The sequence below is a fragment of the Panonychus citri genome, unplaced genomic scaffold, assembly GCF_014898815.1.
Source record: "Panonychus citri isolate SS breed McGregor unplaced genomic scaffold, ASM1489881v1 Contig00139, whole genome shotgun sequence".
Taxonomy (NCBI): Eukaryota; Metazoa; Arthropoda; class Arachnida; order Trombidiformes; family Tetranychidae; genus Panonychus; species Panonychus citri.
The window spans coordinates 2276870-2304804 of record NW_026515544.1 but is presented as its reverse complement, the minus strand read 5'-3'; the positions used below and the strand labels follow the sequence as shown (position 1 = coordinate 2304804).

The window sequence follows — 27935 nt, the reverse complement described above, 5'->3', positions numbered from 1 at the left end:
ACCAGAGAATCGACCAGCGCCTGAGTAATAATCTCACAGTTTAACTATTTCATCAATTCCACTGTCAGTGATCATGATGATCATGGTGAGATGATGATGATGAAGATGATTGGAAACAAAATCAAACAATAACAACAACAACAACAACAATTAACCATCAAATGATTAGAACAAAAAAGTTAACAATGTAAATATTATTTTCCAAAGTGAATTAAGGAATCATAATTTTCTGTTTCATCTCACAATTAATCATTTTATCTCCATGCAAGTTAATTGTTAAAATTAACAGTTGATAATCAACGTGACTTCAAAGATAAACAAACCAATACAATTATAATCAATTTGATCACAACAATTTACTTAATTATTATCATCTCTTGGTTTCAGTTTTCCATTTGCACCATTTTAATTGTTTCAACTTCATATCCTTTTTATGTGTGAATCTTATATAATATTTAACCAATTGTCATCTGATCATTTTACCAGTAATTAAGTTAATTATCTGATTACAATCAAAAGAAAATTTAAAATCAATTGATTTCTATTCTGTTACAAATTTAAATTGGTTGAAACTTTTTTCTTTTCTCATCTCGAACCCAATGCCTTCAGTGTCTACAATTGTTTCTCTTATTTTGATTATTTTTGCTCTCTGATTAGATTGATTAAATTGTGATCATTGATACTCACACCAATCAACTTAATCAATTTACCTCGATTATCAACAATTAACTAACCAAAGGAAAAAAGAGTAACCAGTAACCAAGAACAACGCGAAAAAAATAATAATAGAAACAGAAACAAATCGAATGCAATTTTTTTCTGGTTTTTTCATTTCTCTCTTTCTCTTTTTCTTTACAATTGATTAATTTTGTTAATTTAGTGCCTTCCAATATTCAAGCAACAATTAATTAACCAAATTTTCTCACTGGTTTTAATTAAATTATCTTCACATTCATTTGATTTGTTTTCTTTCTCTGTGATCACCATTGTGCTCTCTCCATAAACAACAAGAATCTGGTTCATTGTTTACATGATTTTCTGGTCTCAATGAAAATCTCTGCTAATTTCTGGTTCAAATTGTGATTACAATCGACTAATTATGGACAATTAATTAATCTCTTTGTGTGTTTCCATCTTCTAACCAAATAACATCAAGTCTTTCTCCATTTTCGTGTGTTAATATTTTTCTGTGTTCATCTTTGTAACTCTCTCTCTGTGTCTCTATCGTGTGTGTAATTATAATCCTTAATTGTTAGTTAATTATAACTAATTAATCCTTCAATTTACAATTTTATGTTAATTCAATTGATTAGTTGGATATTATCACCCTCTCTCGAAGAGATAAAGTGTTAATTGATTGATTGATCTATTTTTCCTCCGGTAATTAGTGATTCTTTTGGTTACATTTATATATAAATATTGAAATTGGAATTATTAATCAGTCAAACTGTTCGGTCTTTTGAATCGTATTATCGGGACTGAGGATGGAACCACAGGTCCACCTGGTTCCTCGGGTTCTGGTGGGTCGTCTGGAGGTGGACCATTTGGTCAGAGTTCCTTTGGAAGGCCTGGTGGTTCCTCTGGATTCGGTGGGAGTAGTGGAAATGTTCCCGGTGCTGGAGGAGGAGGAGTGGGTTTTGGAGGCGGTGGAACCGGTGGCCTTGGATTACCAAATTTCAGCCTCTCATCACTCACCAACCAAGACCCACTCCAGGTCCAATGGGCGGGTCACCAAGACCTGGTCTTGGGGGATTCGGAGGTAACCTGGGAGGAGTAGGAAGTGGTGGAGTTGGTGGTAGTGGAGGTCCAATAGGTGGAAGCCTACCAAGTTTAGGTATATTCGGTGGTAGTGGTGGACCTAAAACTCAGGGTGGTTTATCTGTCGGTGGTGTTACCAGTCTATTTGACCCACTTCGTCCTTCACCCACTCCCTCATCCTCCTCCCTAGGACCATCACCTCATCATCACCATCAATCATCCACAAACCAACCACCCCCTGTACCCGAAGTAGACATGTCCGGATTAACGGAAGAGGAAAAAGCAATGATTCAATCCGTTATGATGAAAGCTCAAGAATTTGAAAGTAAGAACATTATTCTAACCTCTAACCTTCACCTTAACCTTGAGAACAAAAAATAAAATCGAAATCATTGAAACAATCATTTTCATATTTCATACAAATATCACCAATTCATTAATATAAATTCAGGATAAATTTTCAACCAGAATTAACCACAACTCTAGTAATCATTATTCACCCAGAATCAGAAACATAAAATAATATTAACCAAACAAAATGTTAAGTTTGCATTTCCTTTGCATATTTTATCATCTATTAATATTTAGAAATGTTTTTCTACCTTTTTTCATCTTCATCATTTCCTCATCCTCTTGATTTTGAAAATGAAATTTAATATATTAAAAACCCAACCCTAACCAAAGAGTAATCAACTGATTCAGTTGAAGGTTTACAAATTATTTCAACCATGATTTATGTCAATGAAGATTGATCTTGATTTGAATTTGATTACGAAACCTTTGAATACAATTACAATATAATCTGTGTACATATAATATGTATTGATACAGTTACTAAATTTTAATCAATAATTTTCATTTCATTTCTTTCATAATAATTTACAGAGGGAACTACACCAACTATGGCAAGTCCAAAACCACCACCACCACCATCATCATCATCATCAATTCAACAACAATTAACTGCACCAGCCCAAGGATTTCACAGTAGACCAACACCAAGTTCATCATCAACCACAACAACATCATCACCATCAAATCAATCCCAATTGAATCAACGTTTTCCTGGAGGTGGTGTTGATGGAGGACTACAAATGAAGGGAGTGGGTGGACTGAATCAAATAACCTCCGGGTCTACGATTTCAAGTTCAAATCAATCAATACAACCTCAACAACTTCAACAGCAACAACAACAACAACTTTCATCAGATTCAAATTTCGGGATTAATCAACAGCAAAGTCAAAACCAAAGACAACAGCAAATCCCATCTAATCAATCCCAATCTCAGTCTATTAATCAACAAATGCTACCGGTTTCATCATCACAACAATTACCACAATTAAATCAGCAAATTCAGAATCAACAAAATGTTCAGCAAGATTTACTTTATCAAAATGGATCTGATTTGAATCAAATGAAGTCCCAACAACAACAACAACAACAAGACTTTTATCAACAACAACAGCAAAAGTCTCAGCAGCAATCAGGGGACAATTTGTTTAATCAACAACAAGATGTACTATTGAACAATACATCTCAGCAATTTAATCAGCAACAACAACAAGGATTATTACAAAATCAACAGCAATCAAATCAGCCATTCATGAGGAATCAAACCAATCAAGATCAAATTAATCTTAATAATAATCAACAACAATCAGGTAGACAGCAACCTCAAATACCTCAAGGGCAACAGCAACAACAACAATTAGGATTAAATCAATCTCAACAATTACCAAATCAGTTAAATCAACAGCAAACATCATCAATGAATCAAGAAAATAGTTTCATGTTCAATAACAACAACAACAATCAAAATTTACAGGTAATCATTTGCAACTTTTTTTACTCTCTCAAGATCATCACTCAATTGAATCATTAAAAAACAGTTATAATCATCATCATCATTAATAACAATCAAAAAAATATCATGATAATAATCAAGTAACAATATAATAAATGATTGATAGAAAAATGAAAAAAAAACTTATTACATTGACAAGCGATTAACAACTGATTGTTAATCATTACAATTCTCATATTGCAACAATTATCATTAATTAACTTGAATTTGAACTAGTTTCAAATTTAATTGTTACTCTGAAATAAATTCTCAATCGATAAATATAACAATTTAAATAACAATCAATAAGTAAAGTTGATTAATAGTTTTGATAAAAATATTTACCATAAACACAATCAGTTAATATAAACAATTAACTGACAAATACAAACATTATTAATGATTGATTTTTAATTAAAATTAACTTTTGAACCATCAATCCTTGTTAATCATTAAGGTGGTTAATCAAGTGATTTAATTTTCTCACAATTTGATAAATCACTAAATTGTGATTGTGAAACAAAATCATCTCAAAGTGTTAATGAGATGAAGACTAAGTAAAGTTTTTTTTTTGCTCATCTTCCTCAAGGTAATCAGTTGATTGTCATGATGATGATGATGATGATGATGTTGAACCTTGAGATTCCTTATCATCATTTTCATGATAAATAAAATGAACTGAATACCATGGTAAAAGTTAATGGATGAAAAGTTCCTATTCATGAATTCTGATAATACCCTGGAAAAAGTAATTTAGTTCAATCTGTTTTGATAGAAGAAAATTTTTTTCCTTCTCCCTGATGATGATGATTAAATTCCTGATGATTAAATTGATTATGATGATACGAGAATGATAAAATTACATATTATGTTTATCAATTGATAACATTGTCTAATTACAATCATGATTAAAATTCATGTTAATTGTTATTCTGTTTTTCACTTTTCATTGTAAACCAATAGGACTTTTCAATGTCAACCAATAAGATTAATCAACAATCAAATTGTTTGCTCGATGATAATAGTAATCAATTTAATGATAATCGATTTAATAATGATAATAATGGTGTCGCTGGTAATCAATTAGGGATTGGAGTTAATTCTGATGGATCAACAATTATGTTTGATGGTAATAATAATAATAATCTTAATTGTGGACCCGGTGGAAACAATTTGTCTAATCAAGAGCAATTAACTGATTCTTACGGTTCTAATGATATAAATTCGGGTCAATTGATGCAGGTAAGATTATGATTATTATGAAATATGATCAATTAATTAATCACTTGAGTAACAACAATTTACCGTTAATCACTTTTATCCTTTGCTTGTTTAAGCGTGAAAATTTTTTCCATACTCAAATATGTTAAATGTTGTCATCTTTTGATTAATTGTGGTGATGACAATTAATCAATTATTATCATGAGTAACTTAATTTGCTTCTCAATTAATTGTCAGTCCGAATCAATTAGCTAATCAACTTGTTAGTTAGATTATTTAATTGGCTTTGATATTTGATGTTGTTAAACATGATAAATGATCATTTAAAAGTTTGATTAGTCTTTTAATTATTATAATCAGTTAATTAAAAGAAATTGATAAAACCAATTATTAGTTTTCTATTAATTTGATATTTTTTGTTTCTTCACCTTCAATAGGAAAATAATTACTCAGATAATAATATGGATTCAATGGATTCTATGTATCAAGATTCACCCAATTGTTTAAGAAATGATTTAGTTAATAACTCAGGTAACAACAATTTAGGTTTAAACAATCAATTCAACCAACGTGATCAGCAATTTGGTAATCAACAGCAGCAATTTAACAATTCTGGTTTCTCCTCTAAATCACAATCACAAGGACAACAACAGGTAAGATGATTTTATACAACAATTAAGATAATTGTATTGACACGTTGATTTATTTTTCTCACTCGCAATTGCAGCAACAACTCAATAATTTACCTAATCACTCATTACAATTACAACAACAACAACAACAACAACCAAATCAACAGTCCCAACAACAACAATCACAACCCTTTTCGGGTTCAACAATTAATAGTCAAAATCAACTACCAATTCAACAACAATTTCCAATACAATCAGATCAATTTTCATTACCTTCCCATTCCCATTCACAATTACCTCAACTACCCCAACAATTAGGTGTATCTTCAGCATCCAAAATATCCTCAAACCAGCAACAATTAAATTACTCCCAACAGCAACAAGGAACTGGATTAACCAATAAGCCAGCATTTCTTGATCCAGCTTCACTGTTCAGTCAAGACAATAACAGTAACAATAATAGCAAGTCCAACAATTTAATTCAATCAACATCCCTTTCGTCACAAAATCCAATGATACAAACCTCAGCATCGACAACAGTTTCATCAGCAGGAACATTTAACCGACACTTACCAAATCAGGGAGATATAATCTCACATAATCAATTGAAATCAAATCTACACCAACAACACCACCAGCAACAGCAACAGCAGCAGCAGCAGCAGCAACAACAACAATTAACACAACTACTAAATCAACAACAGCAACCATTTCAACAATTACAACAACAACCACAGCAATTATATCAACCAACTAGTTCCTATTCATCAAATCAGTTTGATCAATCCATGTCTTTCATGAGATCCAATGAAAATCAGATTAACAACAGGTAAATGACTTAAATTTACATCATTTTTATCAATTCACAAAATGATTATTAACCTAATCGAATCAGTTAATTAACCTTCAACCAAATGATCAATGAAAATGATACAAGAAAAAAAATTGTTTCCTTTTTTACCTTTAATTTTGAGTCGATTTTTTTATTTGTATCACTTTTTCAACAATATAATCGATCATTTTTTCTGTTAATTGTTATTAACTGGATGTTTATTTGATTATTATCCTCTAATCATTCAGGGATTTTCAAGAAGGTATTCAAGCAGATCAACTAAATCAACAATTAGGAATAGGAGGTTTAATCCAAGGCCAGCGAATGACAAGTAACTCAATGGGAGTTAAAGTCTCCCCTGTAACATATCAACAGTCCCCTCAACCTCAACAATTGACCCAACAACTTATACCACACCAACACCAACATCAACATCAACACCAACAACAACAACAACATTTACACCAACAATCAATGGAGACAAATTTGAATGATACTAATCGTTTAGTGTCAACGTATCAATCAACCAATAACTCACCAAATAACATCAATGTTATTAGAGGTTCAATGAGGCCTAATTTGTTACAAGGGAAATCAAGTGATCCAAATTTATCTTCAACATCATCACCATTAACTGGATTAATACCAAGAACTGTACCTTTACAAAGTGTTAGAGACCAATTATCATCATTATCATCATCATCATCTGTACCTACAGCATCAATATCAAATGTAGCATCTTCATCATCAATTGTTACACCAAATCATCATCAATCGATTAATAATATTAATAATTGTTTATCACACTCGAGTCCATCTCATTCAACCTCCTCACCTCAACATAAAAGCTCATCATCGACCCACCATGTTAATTCATTAACTTTAGGAACAACAATTAACTCAATAGGCACACATGAATCAGGAATCAATGTTGGCTCTAGTGTAAATAATAATAATATGATGACAAATAATCATCATCAACAACAACAGCAACAATTAACTCATAGCAATAGTAACAAAAATAATAATAATGTAGTTATTATTGGTAATAATAGTAACAATACTGGACCAGCCAATAATAATATAAATAGTTACACTCAACAATTAATTCATGCTCAACAAATTAAACGTATGGAAATTGGTGAATGCTGGTCCCCTGTATCTGAATTATCACCAATTCAGGATGTTTCACCATCGATTGAAGCTGCTGAACAGCATAGTATGCAATTACATCAACAATTAGCATCCCTATCATCAAACCAGCCCACATCATCATCATCATCATCTTCATCTTCATCGTCTTCATCAACCTCCATGCATTCAAATTCCCATCTATCCAAACAATCAGACGAAGTAAGTGAAATTTTTATATTATCATTTCTAATTATCATAAACTAGACGAGGAAACAAAAAGTTCTGACCAGAATTGAGATTAATCTTCATGGTGAAAAAAAGGTGTTACTATCATTGGGATGATAATAGTCTGTGTTTATTATCATTATCATCTTAATTCATTTCGTTTTAATCACAATGCGCAGTTAAATTTTATCGAATTGTGAGTTGATTATATGGGAAGAGAGAAAAGAAAATCTCTTAGAACTTACAATGGAAGAGAGAGAATTTAGAAGAATAAAAGAAACCTGGGAGTTTTTTTTATTCGAATCTCTATCTTTGATAGTCTCTTCTGTGGTTCCTTCAACTCCCAGACTTTTTTTTCGAAGTTCTGGTTATCAGGTTATTCCTTCATCATGATAACCGTCATTTCTCTCTCTCTCTCTCTCTCTCTCAACCATGGAAGAGAAAAGATTATGAAGAATAAGAATTACAACAGTTAACTAGATCAATGGCAATTTTTTATTCTCTTTTTTTCTTTTTTCACTTTCTATTTTTATCGATCTCAATTCTGAACTAGTTACATGTCGAAATTATTGATAATATAAGAAAGAAAAGTGAGTGAGTGAATTGCATGTTCGACTGAATTTCTCTCCGTTAGAAAAGTTCAGAATCGAGTTGAGGTTCGAGTCTGAGTATCAAGTTAGTTTTTAAGTTTCTTTCGGCTTTTCTTTTTTTCCCTCTATCATCATGATTCCACAATCTAATCAATATTTATCATGAACGATTATTAAATCAACTTATAATTTAATGTGTACCATCAATCAATTGACAATCAATTGTTTCCAATTATATCTTATTGACAATTTGATTGAAATTAACTTTTTGATTTGTTTCCAGGTCAAATAACAAGACTCAATGTGTTTACATGAAATAAAATATCAATTAATTAATAACATTGTAAAAAATATAATAGCAATTACATTAATTATTCAACTACTGACAATCAATATTTTCGTCAAACTAAATAATTTACCAGCAATAATTAAATTGTTGCCATTACCAAGGGTCCAGTGTTAATAGACTACAATCAGAGTCGATTCACTTTACAATGTTGATTATAAATTAACTTTTCGTGACTTGATTAACATTTAAATGGTTAACTAAATCATAAGATGATCACCAAATTATCATTGAATCTCAGTTTTTATTAAATTGCCAACAATATACAACCAAAATGAGCCAACTCCTTAGTGAACAATTAAACTGTATTGTAATGGTTATGATTAAGATGAGAATATGAGATGAAAGTTAATTGTGATTGGTTTCAAACAGTAAATCAATCAATCCAGTTGATCTAATCAATCAGTTTATTGTTATTGTTTATTTATTGTCAGATTGAATAGCATTTCAAAATCGCAATCCTATGATCATGAATTTAATCATGATCATGATTGACTTAAAAGTGAGTCTTAAATAATACAGTTACTTTATTATTATTGTATCTCCTTATTGATGAACTCATATCATGATAAAAGTTACTAACAATTACCATTGATGATCAATATTATCCGATTTGATCAGATGATTATCATGTTTGAAACATTTTCCTTCATGTAATCAGAGTTTTTGGAAGTTTATTTTTTTCTTATCATGAAAATTATATTTTTCATCTTTGATTGAAACTCTTTATATTTAACTTTTCCCTCTTAATGATTGACTCAAATAATGATTACTTGATTATATATAAAGTAAATACTATTAGTACAAAACTACATTAACCTAATTGTTATTTACCATTCAATTATTAGTGTTAATTGTGATTTGATTGTCATTTTATTTAATAAACTCTATTGAAGATTGATAATGATGGAAAAGAGATGAAAAGAAATGAAAATCATCTTAATAGAAGTGAAAAGATGAGGATGATAAATAAGAAAAAAAAACTGGAAGAGAAAATCATTTGGAATATTGAAGAAAAGGTTATTAGAATAATATCATTGTGAAAATTTTCTCTCTCATCATCACTCTCATCATTTTATCATTCTAAGCATCTTCATCATCTTAAGAATCTTCAAGTTTCTCAACAAGATAAAAGTTACATCAGTGAATGATTATGGAAGTGAAAATGAATCAGGCTCCAAATAAGAATAAGTTTTTCATGAGAATGATGATGTTCATCATGATGAAGATGATAAGAAGGTGATGCAAAAAGTGATGAGGATGATAGAAAGTGAGAGAGAGAAAAAGAGAAAGGAAAAAAGTCTTCATCTTCTCATAACAGTCATTCGAATGTCATTTTTGTTCATTTTATGTAAGAACAAGATGATGATGAAGAAAGGAAAAAAAAGGCTATTCGATCGTTATTGATTACGATGATAATTCTGATGATGAAAAAATTCTGATGAGTAAAATGCTGCAAAGACCAAATAATAATATCAGAATCTTCGTCCATCAAAATGTTATCATTATATTTACATATTAGCTGATTGCTCTGAATTGATTGTAACCAAATATCAGAATTGTTAATGTTTATCATTGATTTTTCCCTTGTTCATTTTATCATATCAACAATTAACTTAATTTTTTTCTTTATTCCAATTCTAGTTTGGTAATGGTCTACATCGAGTTACCTCAGGTACGATATCGGGAATGCTGGCAGATTTTAATAAACAAATGGAGGCACTGGGAACAGTTTCACCGACTGATGATCGAGCTTTAATCCATCAGAATTCATCTCGACGAAGTTCATTGTCCAGATTATCCCAATTATCAACAACAGGATCAACATCGGCAACAATTGAACCTCGAAGTCGATCAGGATCATTAACTACAAACGCTATTAATCCTTCATCTTACTCTTCATTACTTTCATCATTATCACAAGCTTCAAACACCACCACAACAACAACAACAACTTCATCATCAACTTCAGCAACAGATTCTATTAATTTAATTAAATCTTTACAAACTTCACTTCGCTCATCATCATCTTCGTCTTCACCATCAGCTACAACAATTACTACAACCACAAGTTCATCAATGATTCCTTCAAATAGATTAACATCTAAAGGTAATTCAGAGACTGGAAATACTAATAGTAAATTATCATCAGCATCCACATCATCAGATGCAACATCATCAACTACAATTAACGGTAATTCAATTCTGGTCACTCCAGGTAATCTTCAGCTTCTTGCTCAATCCTTACCTCCAGCTCAATTATCAATACCAAGAACTGTAACCCATCAGGTTGAACTTGCAGTATCTCCGGTTGTTGAACAAACTTTACAACAGCAGCAAATGTTAATCCAACAACAGCAACAATTAATTATCCTACAGAAAGAGCTATTTGTAAGTATATACAACAATTAACTTAATCTACTTAACATTTTAATCTAATCAAATCCAATCCAACATTGATAATCCCTACTGACATTGTTTTCCCTTTTGTTGTTTATTGTTTTCATATGATAATATTCACTTTTTTTTTAATTCTTCCGTTAATTGTTACCACAAAACAATCAAAATTAATTTAAGATTTAGTAATATTTCCTGATTACAGATTAATTATCAATTTAATTGTCATTTGATTTGATGATTTTTCTTTTAAATGATAATATTTCTGAATCTGAATAATGAGATTGTATTCACAATTGAATTTAATTGTCATATGTATCCGTTTTGTGATAATAACAATTTAATTGTGATGACTTTCAAATACATTAAGTTTATTGTTAGCAGTCATTCAATTGGTCTTATTGATTAACAATCACAATTTAAATTGTTGACAATTGTTATTGTGATTAAACAATTTGTAAGGTTAACCTTTTGATAATTTAATGACATGTTGACAGTTAATTGAAACAATTTACATTTTGATTAACGTGCAAATAAGTTCGTTACTTGGCTTGGCTTTAAGTCCATGTTGATACTTTTTAGAGGCTCTCGTTATCCATCTTTTTCGATGAATTATACTTTGGTCTATAAAGAAGTTTTCGAGTGAGAGTACTGTTTGTCGTTGGCAGTTGTTTGAACCCATGTCTTCGTCAACTTGAAGATATGCTATTAATAAAATTATTAGAAATTTGATAGTTTATTTTTGTGAAAATTTTCAAATTGATAAAGTCGATCCAAATTCAGTCATTACTTCAGCTAAAGTTTGCATAAACCAGAATCGTTGGCGAGTTCTGAATGATTTATATCGAAATCTGTTAAAATAAGCCATATAAAAATCCGAAGTAACTGGAATGGTTCCTAGAGTTCTACAGGGCATTTCACCAACTCATTGTTTGAGTACATTATTCTTTACTAATTTGAATCGATTCGCCCCTCAAATGACCTTGTCCCAACAGAATGACCGGAATGACCTTGGTATTGAGTAGATCAACAAGTTTTTGTTGATCTACTAGAGGTCAAAAATCGACAAAAAGGTCTGACTTTATTTTCTTTATCTACTGCCTGAATTCATTTTCATTTTCATTTTATATTTAAAAAGAGGCTGAATTTGATAATTTACATCTTTAGAATACTTCCCAACTTCCATGTGTCATAACGTAAACAACAATCACAATTTAAACTGTTGACAATTGTTATTGTGATTACACAAGTTGTAAGGTTAACTCTTTGAAAAATTTTTTAATGACAATTTGAGACAGTTAATTGAAATAATTTACACTTTGATTCAACTAGTGTTTATATATGCGTGTATCTGGGCAATTTAATAAATTGTAACAATTAAATGATGAAATTCATTAAATTGGTTTATCTTTCACCGGCTGATTATAAATAGCAATGTGACAGTAAAATTTGATTTTTTCTGGCATTGATTGAAGTTAATTGCTGTTGATTAGCTTTCTCGTCAATCAAGTTAATCAACTCAATTTATTCATCTTGTAGTATAACAATTGAAGTATCAACGATTAACTTTTAATCATGATTAACTAGTTTCATCTTAATACTATTATTATCATTACACTGACTGATTGTAATGTTAAATAATGTTAATGATGATTAACAGAATGAATTGATTATAATAAATAATAGTAATAATAATGAGAAAAAGTCTGATTGTAATGATGATTAACTCAATGTGAAACTAAATTAACTTAATCATAATATGTATCATTCATGAACCCGAATCAATTGATAGTCAGTAATTTGAATTTCAAAGTACAATCAAAATAATCAAGTTAATCTACTTTGATGAAAAGTGGTCAATCCAATACAATCAAAAACAAATCAATTTTAATTGATGTGAATCAGAATCAAACTTAAATTAATTGAAATTGAATTTTTTTGCCAATATAAGTAAACAAAACCATTGAAACAATAACAAAAATTAATACAATTGTCTAATAATATGAGTAAATTGTTGTTTATAAGTGAAGACAATTTGATTGTTATTAATTTTCATGATATCTATTGATGCCCTGAGGGCTATATGAATCTCACCAAGCAATAAAAGTATTAATAACAATAACGATGATAATAATAATCGGTCAACCTTGAGCTGACCCAGATTCGGACACTGTCCAGTTGAATCAACAATTTAATAACCATGGAAACTTATGATTTACAATTAAAGTATCAGATGTATATTCTGAACAATATGATTAATATATTATAACCAATTTACCTGAACTTGATCATCATCTTTTCAAATTTTATCGTTGGTTGATTTTTATACTGAACAAAAAAAAATAGTAAAACAAAAAAAAAGTTCATTGTATTGAGCAAATTTTCATGAGTAAAACTCACGATCTCCCCTGATCTTCATGGTTCAAGCAACTTATCTCAAAACCAGAAATATTATATTACCCTGGTTGAGTAAACAATGTATATTTACCTGTGTATGTTAAGTGTATCCACCTCACCCTGTAAGTGACACAGTTATTTGTTGTTGTTAGTTGATCTTGTTGCTTTACCTTTCGTATGCAAATTAATATCAACAGTATCATCAGGCTGAATTATTAGTATTATATTTATCTCATCATCCTGGTGATGAAATGTTTTCACTTTGTTACAGGAAAAGAACAACAATAAAAAAAATATTGCCTCAGGCGATTTCAAGTTTCATTTCTTTTTACAGGACAACTTGAATTCATCGATCACAACATAATATTTAATAACATGAAGTTTTCATATTCATTAATTTTCACTGAATTTTGATTCATGTTTAAATTGCATGTTGCTTATTACTATTATCATAGTGGTAATTTTGATGCAATTTCAATAAAGTTCTGATGGTAAATAAAAAATTTGAAATTCTACTGAGTAAATATCATGGTAACAATTGAAATTTCCTCATGAATTTCCGATAAACTTGAGGTGACGTTGGAAACTGAACGAAATATGATGAAAAGAGAGAGAAATAAAGTTCTGATTAACTGAAATACTCAATTCTCCATGTGATAATTGACTGAATTAATATTCCAATTTTTTGACTCATATTAATTGTTAAAGAAAAAGTTAATTCTCTAGTTGCAAGTTAAATTTTAAATTGTACAATAATAGTAATGATAATTCATTATCACTATTGAAATTATCGTTCATGATAACATTTGGATGAATCAGTTTTTTTACCGTTAGTTTGTTTATCTAATGTATTTTAATGGATTAATTTAAAAATCAAGCCCCAGAATCATCAGCATCCTCATCCTTATACAATCACCAGTCTGACAATTTGATTCAGTTGATTATCCGATTATCATGTTTACATTAGATATTATCATGAAAGGAAATGAACTAACATTTAATACCAATTGAAATTGTTAATCTAATGAGTAAATATCAAGGATGAACTTTTTTTTACTTCATCATATTGAGCAATACACTAATTGCTTAATCACTAACAATCAGTTAATTATATTTTGTGTGACAAAAGTCAACGTTGAGTTAATTTATTAACCAATTAAACTAATCATCAACGTATCAACCAATTGCAAATCCAATGAACAATTTAATCAGAATCATTGATTATTTATCATATCAATTAAAGATTGAGATATAATTGCTTTTCTTTCAGAATTAATCAGTTTTCATCATCGATCAATTTTAGATCAATTAACTAAATTTCAAAGTTTAGGTTAATTGTAGATAGATTTCCACGAATTTGCTACTGAATTAAATTCTCAGGTAAAATTATGTTCTTTTTTTTCCTGGAGAAAAAAAGTTCTTCCATTTCCAAGGAATTCTGATAATGGAATTTTAACTGGAATTTTTTTATTCTATTCTATTGTTGTCTGAAATATTTATCATGTAAATTGTTCCTTATTCATATCATCATGATCATCACGTCATCAGTGAGTTATAATCAATGTATCACAATGATATTTACCTTTAACCGTATGGATTGTAATTGTAATCATTTACAACAGTTTATACAACCATTTAAATGATTCATGTTAATTCATATTTCATCATGAAAGTATCATGAGTTTTTCACCATAAACTTTTAATCTGATACAAGGATAGAGAAAATGTTTCAACTGTTTACCTAAAGGTTACGTGCTAATGATAATACAGAACTGAACCTTTTTCTTTGTCTGTTTATTATTAGAAAATTTCAATTGTTACAACCAAATTAAATTGTGAAATCTCAATTTCCCTTGATTGTTTCAACATTGATTCAGCGTTTCAATGAGAAAATATAATGGAAAAAATGAAAACAAACAAAAAAGTTTCTGAATAACCTCAAGTAGAAGAGAAAGAGAGATCAGAATTTCAACATTCTTTTTGCAGAATTTTTGGAAATTTTTTTTTTCATTATTTTAGCTCCACAATTGTGTCAGAATTGAATTCTGAACTATCTATGAACACGCAGAAGCTGAAAGTATCTCAAGTGGCGAAGCCATCAAGTCAATGATGATAAAATTTTTTCTCTCTCTTTCTCTTTATCCTCTTTCTGGATTGAAGGAGTTTCCAAAAAAAAAGTATATCTCATATCATGTATCATGTAAGGAACCAGAATCAGATCCTTTTTCTGGCCTTGCCAAAAATTTTCGGGCTACTACTACGCGGAACCAGAATGTTTCTCATCCTTGTCTTCCATTTGTACTTTGTTTACATTCATCACAAAACCTTTTTGTCAACTCCCAATTGTCCTTCCACCACCACCACCACCTCCTCCTCCTCCTCATCCCACTCCCACCACCATGAGTAACTCTATCATTTAGATTGCTTTTTGTTTTCATTCATTTCCATTTATATTTGAATAGTTTTTGCAAATTGCATTTGGGATCATTAAATGCCCGTTGATTGTTGTTGATTATCTTGATAATAATTAATCATGATGACCAAATTCTGGGTTCACCATCTAAAAGACAATCTGATTAAATATTAAATTACTTTCAACACTTAGACTTGATTATTAGCTATTAAGAATCTGAAAGTTAATCTTAACCAATTTCATAACAAACTGATTATTGATTTTTTAATTTGCAAACAAATTAAATGTAATTCAATCACTGTGAGTTAATTGTCATATTACCAGCTAATTGCACATAGAAATAGTCACTAATTTAAATGGCCATTGGATTACATCACAATTTAAACTGTAACAATTAATAGGTCAATGGTTGTAACTTTATTAATAATTAATTGTATCAGTAACATTAACAATTGATTGTCAACATTATTTAATTTTGTTTCTTTTTTTTTTGTTACAAATTAATCTTGTCACATTTACAATATTAAGTTAAATTGTAAAGATACAATATTGATATTAATCTGTTGGATTTTTGATAGCAATTAACTAATCATTGGATTGTCTTCCTAATTGTTTACAGCAACAACAACAGGAACAACGAGTTAAACAAGAGCAATTACAGAAAGAGCAAGAAAAGACAAGACAAAAGGCCAAACAATTAACAGTAAGTATGATAATTACAATCAGAATATTGAGTAAATTGTGTCAATCAAACAGCTCGAGATTTAATTAATCAAATTGCTGAGAAAATAATAATCAGTGAAAACGTATAATGAAACTTTGAATAACATCCCAGTTGATTAGAATTAGAATCAAAGTTAATCAACTATTAGAATATGAAGATTTCAATCAATTTACAGTTATATTATCATCGTCATCATTTCAACCTGTCCAAATCAACTGAATGGATACAGTTGATGAAGATAAAGATGATGATGATGATGATGGACGCAAATACTTTTCCTGCTTTCATTTCCTTTGACATTTTCTCCTTCTTTTCATATTAATATACATTCACTATACTTATCCATCAATTCATCATCTTCCATCATCATCACCAACACCTTGTTCAACTGATTCAATTCCAGGGTTAATATCAGTGTGTGTGTCCACCTCTTTACCTTTTCACTTTGTTACACTCCATCATTTTCCTGCATCCAAAGTAACACATACATATGATGATGATGATGATACATTTCAGAAATGTTAACTGAATAACATTTATATTGATCCAAATGATGATTATGAGATGATGACTTCTGGTCATTATCCTTTTTCCAGTGATACAAATAAATCATTCATTTCCATGGTTAATACATCAGGTTTAGCAATTCAGGTTGAGGATTAGCTTAATTATCATGGATTCTTAATTGATCAAGTTGAAGGTAAATATCTTGTTCTTAGCCAGAAACATATTGATCAAAAAGTGTATATAACAATTAACTGTCTTCAAAGTTAATCAATAATAATGATAACAATCTGATATAATATTTAGCTGAGTTTGTATTATTATTATTTGTCCATTTCAATTGTCCTTTTCCCTTTGAGATTTGTATTGGACAGGAAAGTCACAGTCAATGGATCATCATCATCATCATCATGATAATATCTTGTTTAGTTGATTGTTGATCCTTTTGTTTCCTTACAATTGAATCTATTTCAACAAAATTTACAATTTAATAAGGTTTACCAAACAAACTACAACAATAAACTTGATAATGGTGATAACTGATCAAATCTATTTCTATTTTCATTCATTTCATTCAAGGAGATTCAATCACAATCCTCTCAAAGTTCATCACAATTACCACCACAACCACAACCACCATCACAATCAACAACAGTAACAACAACAACAACTTCATCCACATCATACTCACATCAACAGCCTGCAACATCATCTGGCCATCATCATCATACACAACAACAACAACAACATCGCCAAGTTCAAACAATTGCAACAACATCAATACCAATAACCACACCAAACACATCGATAGTTTCAAGTCACCATCGACATTCAAAATTGGCCTCATCATCAGCACCATCAACACCCAATCGAAAGGATCGTCGTCGATTACCCCAACCAACCATTGAGGAAATGCAAGGAGCAGTTCAAGCGATTTCCAATCAAACATCAGCATCAACAGTTCATCCTCATGGATCCAGGTAAGGATAAAGAAACATCAATCGGATAAGATGAAGACGAACAAGAAAAAAAAATAATGGATAACATTAGTACACCTTTTTCTTTGTCCATTTCGATTTATCCTCTTTTTGTCTTATCTTCTTAAGATGATGAGAAATCTAGAAAGGCTTCTGTAAGATCAATACCAAAACAAATTCTTCAGCATTACAAATAGAGAACCTTCATCATCTTCTTTACTTTTACTTTCTCTTTTCATCTTCCAGATTCTGTTACTTTAACATCCCAATGAATCAAAAAATGCTTTTCCTTTTCCTCTTCCTTGTTCGTCTTTTTTTTTCCTTCTCCATTCATCCTTTGTAATAGTTTTATCTATTAACTTTACTCTTTCTCCAAGGCATAGAAGAAGGATAAAAGAGACAGAGAAGAGACGAGAGGATGATGAAGAGAAAATCGAGTAAAGGTTAAATCTTCTCTTCTCATCGCCATCAAGTGAGCTTTGGATTGATGTGTTCTCTCATATATTACATGAGGGTATCAATTTTTAGTTGAAAGATGAAAAGGTAGATGATGAGGAGGATGATGAGTGAACAGATGATTGTACTTGCAGTCCCAGTGAGAGGTAAATCCAAGTTAACAAATAAGCTGATCCAAGTTATAATCTTTTCATTTGGAGGCAAGAAAATGAAAATATAAGATGAGAAATAGAGAGAGAGAGAGAACATAGGTTAATGATGATAAAAATGATGATGATAATGAGAAAAGAAGACAAGCAAGAATAAAAGAATAATTCAGACATGAGCAAATAGAAAGAGAAGAGAGAAAGAGAGAGAGAGAGAGAGAGAGAGAGAGAGAGAGAAAGGAGGAAGGAGAGTGGATGGATGAGAGAGTGAGTGTAATACATAAAGTTGAAAGGCAACACGAGAAGGTAAATGTAGAAAGAGAAAAAAGTGAAATTCGAAAGAGATAAAAAGAAAGAGATTCTGAGAAGCGAAACTTTACTTGACATTGCAGAATTCATTCCATCATCCTTCATCACTCTTTTTCTTCATCCTCATCATCCTCATGACTGCCTTGTAAAAGCTTCTTTCTTTTTCTTTTTCTCTTTCTAATTCCCTGTTTCCCTCCAGAGTTTTTCGATTCTCACTCCAAACCCATTTTTCCTCTTTCTTTTTCTCTTTCGGTAATAATCATACATGATTCTCAATGAGAGAGAAGACAAAGAAAGAGAAACAATGATGAAGATGATAATCTAAAGAAGATACAAGAGAGAAAGTGAAAATAAACTAACCTTGCTTTTTTACTTTCTTAACGTTTTCCTTTTGACTTTCATCTTCATCTTATCCTCCTCATCCTCATCCTCTTTCTCAGTTGTTTTCATTTAATTTATCCTTCAATGTGTTTAATCAACTTAAATCAACTTGAATATGGTTACCAAAGTTACGTTAACCCTTAATCTTTGTATCATTAATCGGCCTCCTTGATTGTTGATGTTGATTCTAATGATACAATAATAATCATTTCCATAAGTTATCAAATATCCAATGTTACCTTAATCTCATCAACAGTTAATAATTAATTCTTGTAACTTGTAAAAATATAATTACTATATTATATCAACGGCAAACTAATTAGTGATGATAGTTGATTGTGTTTCCAATTTGTTATCATTTTTTTTATGTTGATATTTTGATTGATGTTTCCATTTTTTCAACTGTGCCAATTATTTTGATAATTTAAAATTGTTTCCTAATTGTAATCGCTCATTAATCCAATTAACATAGCCTTGTTTCAAGTCTTTCGTCAATTAATTGATACAAATTGTTACATATAAGTGATAATTGATTAATCTTTTCGTCAATTTCTTTGTCTTTCATTGAATTAAGTTTGACCACAAGTAAAGTGTCTACTTCGGGTGTTAACTCGCAACTTTTTGCAAATCGACCAATTTCACCGTTAATTCCGAGGAAAAATCAAATAATCGGTGTTCCAATCATACCTCCCATGAGTCGTGCTCGACCCACTCCCGCTTCAACCACCTTAACAATGGCCACGCCGACACTTGTCTCATCATCTATTGCAACAGCTTCATCTTTGCTTGATCCAAGGCACGGGTTTACCGCTTCGTCTCTTGGCCTTATTCGTGGTATCTCCCCTTTAAGTGTAAGTAAATTTATCCATATTTTTTTGTAACATGATTGATTATTTTGTCCTCTTATATTGATGATTGATTTTTTGTTCATTTTAGATGTTGGATGAAACACAAAGTGAAGCTGGAGGATTGAAAAATAAACGGCGATTACCATTGGTACCCTTGGATGAGGAGCCGGTGACCGCAGCGGCAGTTAGTCGTCGATTAGTTAAGGAAAGGTTAATGAGTAAATCAGTTGCTGGAAATTTATCTTCCAAATCTGTTCCCATATTGAGATCAGCTTCATCTTTAGATCATACACCAAGCGGATATCATGGTGGAATTAGTGGCCTGGGACCGTTAACTAAAGAGGCACCTGGTGCTTTGACTGGTCTACCTTTGGGTCGATCCCGTCCACAGTCTGGTCCAATATCACCTTTCTCGTCTCTTAGTGACATTGCCAATCTTATAAACTCTTCAGCTTCTGGTTTAGCTGGTCTTGATTTACATCGTCCCCACACTCCGATTGGTACTTTACATTCAACGTTACCTGGTGTATCCAGTGCTCTACCTCCATATACAACGGCCACTTCTCATCTTCCAACCTCAAGTTTAGCTAATTATTTAGGTATAAATGGCCCTGGACCAGGTACAAGTGGACTTTCACCTTTCGGTCTCACTCAGAAATCTCCATTTATTACTTCATCTCTGCCTTCCAATTCACCAATAACCTCACCAATGGGTCTTGTAGGAGGTGGTGGGGGTTACATTAAATCATTAAAATCTCAATTAAAAGATGAACTTAGAAGTGTAGTTGATGAGCGACGTCGTCTTCTTGATGCTCGTGAAATAGCTCGAGATAAACAAGATTTTTATCGTCGATCAGAAACTGATCTTCAAGCCCTGTATGGTCTCAACTCTTATGAATCTGAAGCACTTTTAGCACGCAGAGGTTTATTTAACCGTCGACGTCCCCTTGGTGGTTTAAGACGAGGTGATACATTGGACCCAAAAGTTTTAGGACCAGGTTATGCCGCTTCAGTATTAGGTGATCCCGCTTTGGCTTCTGGTATTGGAGGATTAGGTGGATCAAGTGGATTAACTCCTGATCTTTTTAAATCATATGAATATGAATTTCTAGATCCAGGAGTTAGTTCAGCATCTTTAGCTTATCCTGGTTTACTAGCGACTTCCTCTCTCACCGCAGGTAAATCACCTTTCGGTGGTCCAGCGGCCAACAGTTTACGAAGACCAGTTTCATCATTAGGTGTTCTAGGATCAGGAATTAATCCAACGGACATGGCCTACGGTTTGAGAAATAGAATGACCAATGGAGAGATTGACCCTGGACTTAGGGAATCATTTATTCCCAATTTTATGGACAATGGTGCTGATGCTGGTCGATTATTGGGAACGGGTGCTGGTAGATTTCGTCGTAGATCAGAGGGATCACTAGATGAGACCTTTTTTAATACTGATCCATACAATCCAATGAGTCTTTCAGGAGTTCGTGGTTATGATGATTTACGAACAAACTTAAATCACAATCCCGCCGGAATTATGCCAAATACTATTGGCGGTGGAATAGGTCCAAATGATCGTTATCGAGCTCGTCCTTTGCTAGGATCAATTGGACCAGCGCATTCATGGCATCCATCACCTTATGCATCTGAAGATGAAGATGATAAATTAACCCGGGAAGAGAAAGCAGCTCGAGTTAAAGCAGAAATCGCCCGAAGAAGGGCACAATTAATGGAAACAGGTCGAGCAGTTGCTGATGATTTAGGTGGCGGTGGTAAATTACATATTGGTCCTTCTGGTCATCATCCAAGTTACTATTCATCAAGGGATCAAATTCAACAACAGCAACAACAGTATAGTTCAAGTGCCTATCGACGACAAGGTGGAATAGTTCGTACCGATGATTACAGTCCATCGGGATATGATTATTATAATTCTCCCCAGGGAAATCGTTGTATCCATGGGTCACCAACAAATGTGAGAAGGTCAAGATTAACTAGAGATGGACTTTATTCCCGTTCATTGGATACCGGATATGAAGATTATACAACAGGGTCATCAGCTCATCATCATCATCCTCATGATCACCAGCAGCATCCCCACCAGCAGCAAGGGTACGATGATTATGGTTATTACAATAGAGGTGAGTTGATTTAATAATAACAATTAGAGACTATCAATAAACTAATTTCTAAATCAATGAGATATTAAATTATAAGCGATAAGGTTAATCGAGTTGACCGATAATCATTTAGAAGTCAAAATAATGTTCAATGTTGAATAATAATCAATCAGTTTGGGGAAAAGTTTTCAACAATTACTTTCAATGAGATGATAATCAATTTAGTTGATTAACATTTCAAATTACTTAGTGGATAAATTTTCTCATGTTCATTTTCATGATAACCATTCAATTCTGACAATAGGATGAAATCAAATACTCTGATGGATTGTTGATTTATCATGTTTCATGTTAATGGTTAGTTTTTGGGTTTTTTGTTACTTTTGTATTCACTTTGATTCTTGATTGATTATCGGTTGACATTGATTGTTGATAAATGATCGAGGCTTTTAAATTCATTACCAGGCCATGTACTATTTAGATAACTGTTGGAAAAGAAAAGAAAAATTATAATAACAATTAGAATTAGAATCAACAATTTAAAAACATAATAGTCCAGCAACATAAGTAATCACAACAATAACTAAATCTATCACCTATTTAACTATTAATTATTCACACAATTAATCAAATTTTCACCACTTACACATTTTCTAACCAGCACAATACAAAATCAATCAGGTAATCATAATATTGTAATTAAGGGTTAAAATTGAAGCAATTAGATTGAAACAATGCTCATCATAATAAATTGTATTCCCTTAATTACAGTTTAAGATTATCTTAATTTTTTGTTTCATACTCTTGCTATTAAATCAGTCATTCTAATCTTAATTGTCATCAATCATGGTGATGTGAAATTGTTGTTAGTGGTAGTTGATTGTGCTAACATCATCAGTCAATTTCAAGTATATTGATTGTTGTTAATTAATTAACTTGACCTTTCAATGGTGGAAAAGTAAAGGGAAAAAAATAAACGATTCAAGATTATGGTTGATTAGATGAGAGGAATAATCAAAATGTTGATGTTAGTGAATAAATGATCAGGATATAATTGATGATGGTCAATTTCATAGAATGACTGATGTAATTAACTATTAAATCAACGCACACACATATACACACAATTTAGATTCACTTATCATGTAAATCTGCTTTGTTTTGCTGATTAATTTCCAAATGATTTCTTGATTCTTGCGCTTTATGAGCCATTATAACGGTAATAAGAAAACCCAAACAAAAAATCGTAATTTTTTTCTTCGATGGATCGCCAATCATCATCATCGTCATCAAAGTCATCAAAGTCATCAAAATTGACCATTAGAGGATAGATTTAGAGGTGAAGTGTATAAGAAGACGGAATCAAAGGCCAATAGTCAAATCCAAGAGTTTTGATCTTTTCTAGGGAATTAGAAGGGAAAATAAGGAGAGATTTTCGTTCTCTTCTCTATTAATATCATTTCTTTGACATTAGAAATCTAGATAATTAAGTAGAATCACAATTTATAGATATAAAGAAGAGGCGGATGAAGATAAGGAAGATAAGTTTTCCAAATAAAGAAAATAGATATTCATCAATCAGGGAATTTTTTTGCTTGCTAATAATTGAGTAACATTAATGATCCAATTTGGTTGATTGTCGATATTGCAATTTGGATCCATTAACTTCCGATTCTGATGGATATTTAATTGTTCCATGTTCAGGTTAATTCTGCTTTTGTCATGTTCACCTATGGGAATAGAATTTGAATAGAACAATTTTTAATAACTTTTCATTGTTCTTTTAGTTATTTGATTAATGTTTGTGTTCAAACAATTAGAGAATTACAAACAATTTACTTTTAAATCATTTGTAGGGGAAAAAATTAATTTTCATCATTGTAAAGAAACAGTTAAAAACAAAATATTGATCAGTTAATTTAGAAACTTTTACATTAATTATACGACATGAGAAAACTATTATTATTAGTTGATTGCTTGACTTAGTAATCTAATTCATATATTATTGTTTGGTTATCAGGATAGTCAACAAAAATAAATGCACTTACATTATTTTCTTGCACAGACATTTAATTATAATTATGCACCTTGTTAATTGTACACTAAGATAATTAATTATCAACATGCAATTTGTCACTTATCCAATATGATTGAGAGATTAAATTAATCATTAACTGCTTCTGCTGTTGCTTTTTCCCTTGCACAACAATTAGACTTTAATTGTGACAACACTTTGCATGTTAACCATTGATTGTAATCACACAAGCAATTAACCGATTTCCAATCCTTTGTCTTGATTAAACCTTCTTTTCCTGGATGTTACATTCTCTCTGTTGAAAAATAAGAATAGAAAAGTAAAAACCACACCCATTAGATTGTAAGAGAATTTTTTTAAATTGTTACCTCATTTTAAACTACAATTAAGATTGAACAGTCTCTTTTGATTTGCTTAATTTTTCTTTCCAAATTCGATTTATTTTTGTTCTTCTTTTTCTTCTCTTCCATTTGCATTTATCCTTTTGTTTCCAATTTGTTTTCTCTTTTCTTTTCTTCTTCCTTTTCTTTTATCCTCTTCTTTCTTAACAGGAATCTATCAGAATCGATCAAAAAAGGTTGACAAATTGTTGCGTTGATGATTGGGGATAACCTGTGAAGAAAATAGTAGAAAAAGAGTAAATTAAATTAATCAAATATCAGAGGTTAATTGTTGATGTGAAGTGAGGAGACTTCAAAAAACCTTTTTCTACAAAAACATCAACAACAACATACACACATACAGCATAAACTACTACACAATCAACAACATTCAACTAATATAAATGGTGAAAATTTGATCCTTAATCTAATCAACTTACCTCTGAAAATGCAATTAATTGTATTAATGCTTTTAGTATAAAATTAATCCATCAAATTGTATTTAAAAAGACAAAATTTCCACTTCAAAGAAAACCCAATCACTGAGAGATTTCAAAAACTGCCACAAAATTTTTCTCCCAACACAATTAGCTCGATGTTGATACAATTAAACATTTTACTCTTTGTCCATCCTAATGGTTAATTTTTTGTTGAATTCAGAATATTCTAATTATTGCTGTAGAAATTCAATCAACAGTTTCAAAAAAGAGAATCAGCCAATTTTGGTTCCTTTCTTCATTTCCTTCCTGGTGATTATATTGTTGCGGATTGTAAATGTTTAACTTGATGTTAATAGAATCTAAGAGAAAATGAGAGAGAACAAAAATCAGATCAGTCCAAGAATTAAATGTATTAGCAGAAAGAAATAGAATAGAAATTAAAGAAAAAAAATCATCATTACCTTTTTCTATTGATTGTTATCCAAAAACAATTTTTTCCATTGGGAAAAAAAACTCTTCTCTTTGTCTCTTTCCATGTATTAAAATTATCCAATATCCAAACAGCTAATCAAGGAGGAAACGGAATCAACCGACCGGCGACAAATGATTACCAAGCCAATTATTCTGGGCTTAATGTTGCCAATCACAATCAGCCGTCCCAAGTAAGCAAGACGTACGAATTAATTATAAAGTAGAAATTAAAAAATTGCCTTGATTGTTTTGCTTAATCGCCTGGGAACATCTTCTGTCCAACCAATTGGATAAGAAGAAACCAAATTACTCATAAGGTTGTTACTAACCAACGGAAACAACGTTAATCCTAATCCATTTTGGTTCCACCACCGCAACCAATTAAACATCCACTTGATTCCCTTAATAAGTGTTACCTTACCACTTTCGAAGAGAAAAAAAAATTAATAAATTCTCCCAATGATTTAATCAATTTAAATCACTGAAAATCGGAACAATAGAAAAACAAACAAGTAGAAAAAAATGAACCAACAAGGTCAATCCAAATCCAAGAAAAGAAAGTCAATTGAAAAGTTGAAACTTCTAAATCACATCAGAACAATTAGCTAATGGAAAATTTAATTAACTGCAAAAAAGAATAGATTAAAATCAATTAGAAATTAAAAAAGAAAAATGAATTAAATTGATCAAATTGATTAAAGAAAATTTTTTTCTTTGTCTTCGTTTCCATGGTAACTGTTTTTTTCCCTCCACTTGCTTGTCCATTTTCATTTAATTTCCTTCATGTGAATGTTTTGTTGTTAATTGTTAATCAATTGATTACTTTTGATTAACTCAATTTGATTGTATTCTTTTTTGTTCTTTCATTAATTGTAAAAAGGGTCAACCAATACCGGCGATAAAAAGACCTAAATATCCATTTCCAGTGAAAAGGATTCTATTGATTAGAGATCCCAAGGAAAGTGCTCATGGAGGTGAGTTGAAATTTAATTTTTTTTCTATTCTAATTTAAATTGTCACAATTTGTTTTTATTTTTTTCTTATTTGTAATCAAGTATCTAGCAATTTAAAATGATTCCATTGAATGTATTCTCGATATGTTATTAATACATTCAATGTACAATATTTAAGGTGTCACTTTGTTACTTACCTGAGTTTAGATTATGTTTTTTTTTTGCTTCGAGCAATATTGTTGATACTTAATTACTTATATTTTTGTTATAATAGAAATTAATAGAAACCTCTCCCCAATTAATACCTAAGTTGAAATGATGAATAACCTAAGAAATTAACTCAGGATCTTCGTCGAAACCAGGTAATTGTTATGGTTTAAGATTAATTGGTGGACAAGAAATACCTGCAACTGATCAGGTCGGAACATTTGTTGAGAAAACAATTACCGGTGGAGCAGTTGATTCACTTGGAGAGATTCGTGAAGGTAACAATTAATTTACAATTCTAATTGCTTCATCTATTAATCAAATTAATCCTCTTAATTCAACTCTTCAATTGAAAAGATTTTCACAAATTCACAGAGATTTGTATTATCATCATGAAAGATTTACTTTCATTGAAAGTGTTTATTGTTACAAAGATCAATGTAACTATTATTTAATTCTGTTTACATTTAATTGTAACAATTGAAATTCTTTTCTTTTGAAATTTATAAATATTAATAATAGTATTTAGAAGGAAATTTATTATTTATATACAAATTCTTTTTTGTTCGATGGATAATTACTAATCCGATTTCCTTTGTTATTGTCTATTCTTTAGGTGATCAAGTATTGGAATGGAATGGATTACCATTAACTGGATTATCCAATGAAGAAGTTCAAAGATTAGTATCGGCATCAAGCAATGCAGAGGAAGTAGAACTTGTTATCCGTCGAGATTTCAACCTATTCGATGTTCGTTACGATTACAATTCTTACAATCAATGTCAACAAGTTGGACCTTCGGAAACTGATTATTATGCCAACAACAACAATCGAGGACAAATGCAACAAGTAACAACGGGAACTCTAGATGGTCAATATTACCAATCACCATAAGGAAGAAAATAAAACAAAAAACAAGCGAATATCAAAAAGCAATAATAATATGAAAATAACCGATAAATTAAATCCAATTGGAAGTTAATTTATCATAAGGAAATCAAATTATACGAAGAGGAATAAGAAAAAATTTCTCTGTCAGTGTAATTATCTTAATCTTATCTGTGTAATACTTACTCAGTTGATTATGATAAACAAATCAATGGACGGATTACAAAGATTATCATTAACTGTGAGATCAACGTAAATCCCTTTAATTGTTTGCGGGATTTTACAGAGACAAAAACACATTCAATTATATTAT

The 27935-nt window shown here is 30.8% G+C and overlaps 1 protein-coding gene and 2 long non-coding RNA genes across 15 annotated transcripts; 1 reads left to right on the top strand and 2 right to left on the bottom strand.

Annotated features, from left to right (window-relative positions):
* Positions 1–23: 23 nt before the first annotated feature.
* On the top strand, positions 24–27687 carry LOC128394497 (putative mediator of RNA polymerase II transcription subunit 26). Of its 10 annotated transcripts, none has more exons than XM_053354829.1 (15): positions 28–2083; positions 2644–3584; positions 4566–4844; positions 5261–5476; positions 5551–6284; positions 6536–7640; positions 10227–10973; positions 16409–16492; positions 17597–17997; positions 19861–20137; positions 20223–22269; positions 25677–25765; positions 26455–26548; positions 26872–27012; positions 27351–27687. In XM_053354829.1, the coding sequence occupies exons 1-15, from the start codon at positions 1720–1722 to the stop codon at positions 27626–27628; spliced, it is 7797 nt and encodes a 2598-aa protein (XP_053210804.1). In that variant the 5' UTR covers positions 28–1719; the 3' UTR covers positions 27629–27687. The 10 variants fall into 10 exon arrangements, 5 of the variants coding, with proteins under 5 accessions (XP_053210807.1, XP_053210806.1, XP_053210804.1 ...); XM_053354830.1 differs by having other exon boundaries at positions 29–2083; positions 25668–25765; positions 26890–27012; XM_053354828.1 differs by having other exon boundaries at positions 29–2083; positions 25668–25765.
* LOC128394500 (uncharacterized) lies at positions 17992–19868 on the bottom strand. Its single transcript, XR_008326391.1, has 3 exons — positions 19582–19868; positions 19266–19473; positions 17992–18636 (listed from the first exon to the last, which is right to left on the bottom strand). It is a non-coding gene; the product is annotated as an uncharacterized LOC128394500 (long non-coding RNA).
* Positions 22192–26548, bottom strand: LOC128394499 (uncharacterized). Of its 4 annotated transcripts, none has more exons than XR_008326389.1 (6): positions 25565–26548; positions 25104–25462; positions 24652–24895; positions 24297–24578; positions 22630–23978; positions 22192–22317 (listed from the first exon to the last, which is right to left on the bottom strand). It is a non-coding gene; the product is annotated as an uncharacterized LOC128394499 (long non-coding RNA). The 4 variants fall into 4 exon arrangements; XR_008326387.1 differs by having other exon boundaries at positions 22284–22733; positions 22895–23978; XR_008326390.1 differs by having other exon boundaries at positions 22284–22733; positions 23360–23978.
* Positions 27688–27935: the final 248 nt, after the last annotated feature.

Coding starts and splice junctions, on each gene's coding strand:
- LOC128394497 (XM_053354828.1), top strand. CDS start 1,720: ATGGGCGGGTCACCAAGACCTGGTCTTGGGGGATTCGGAGGTAACCTG. Junction 7,641..10,226: donor TATCCAAACAATCAGACGAA/GTAAGTGAAATT, acceptor TTCCAATTCTAG/TTTGGTAATGGTCTACATCG. Junction 20,138..20,222: donor GTGGTATCTCCCCTTTAAGT/GTAAGTAAATTT, acceptor TGTTCATTTTAG/ATGTTGGATGAAACACAAAG.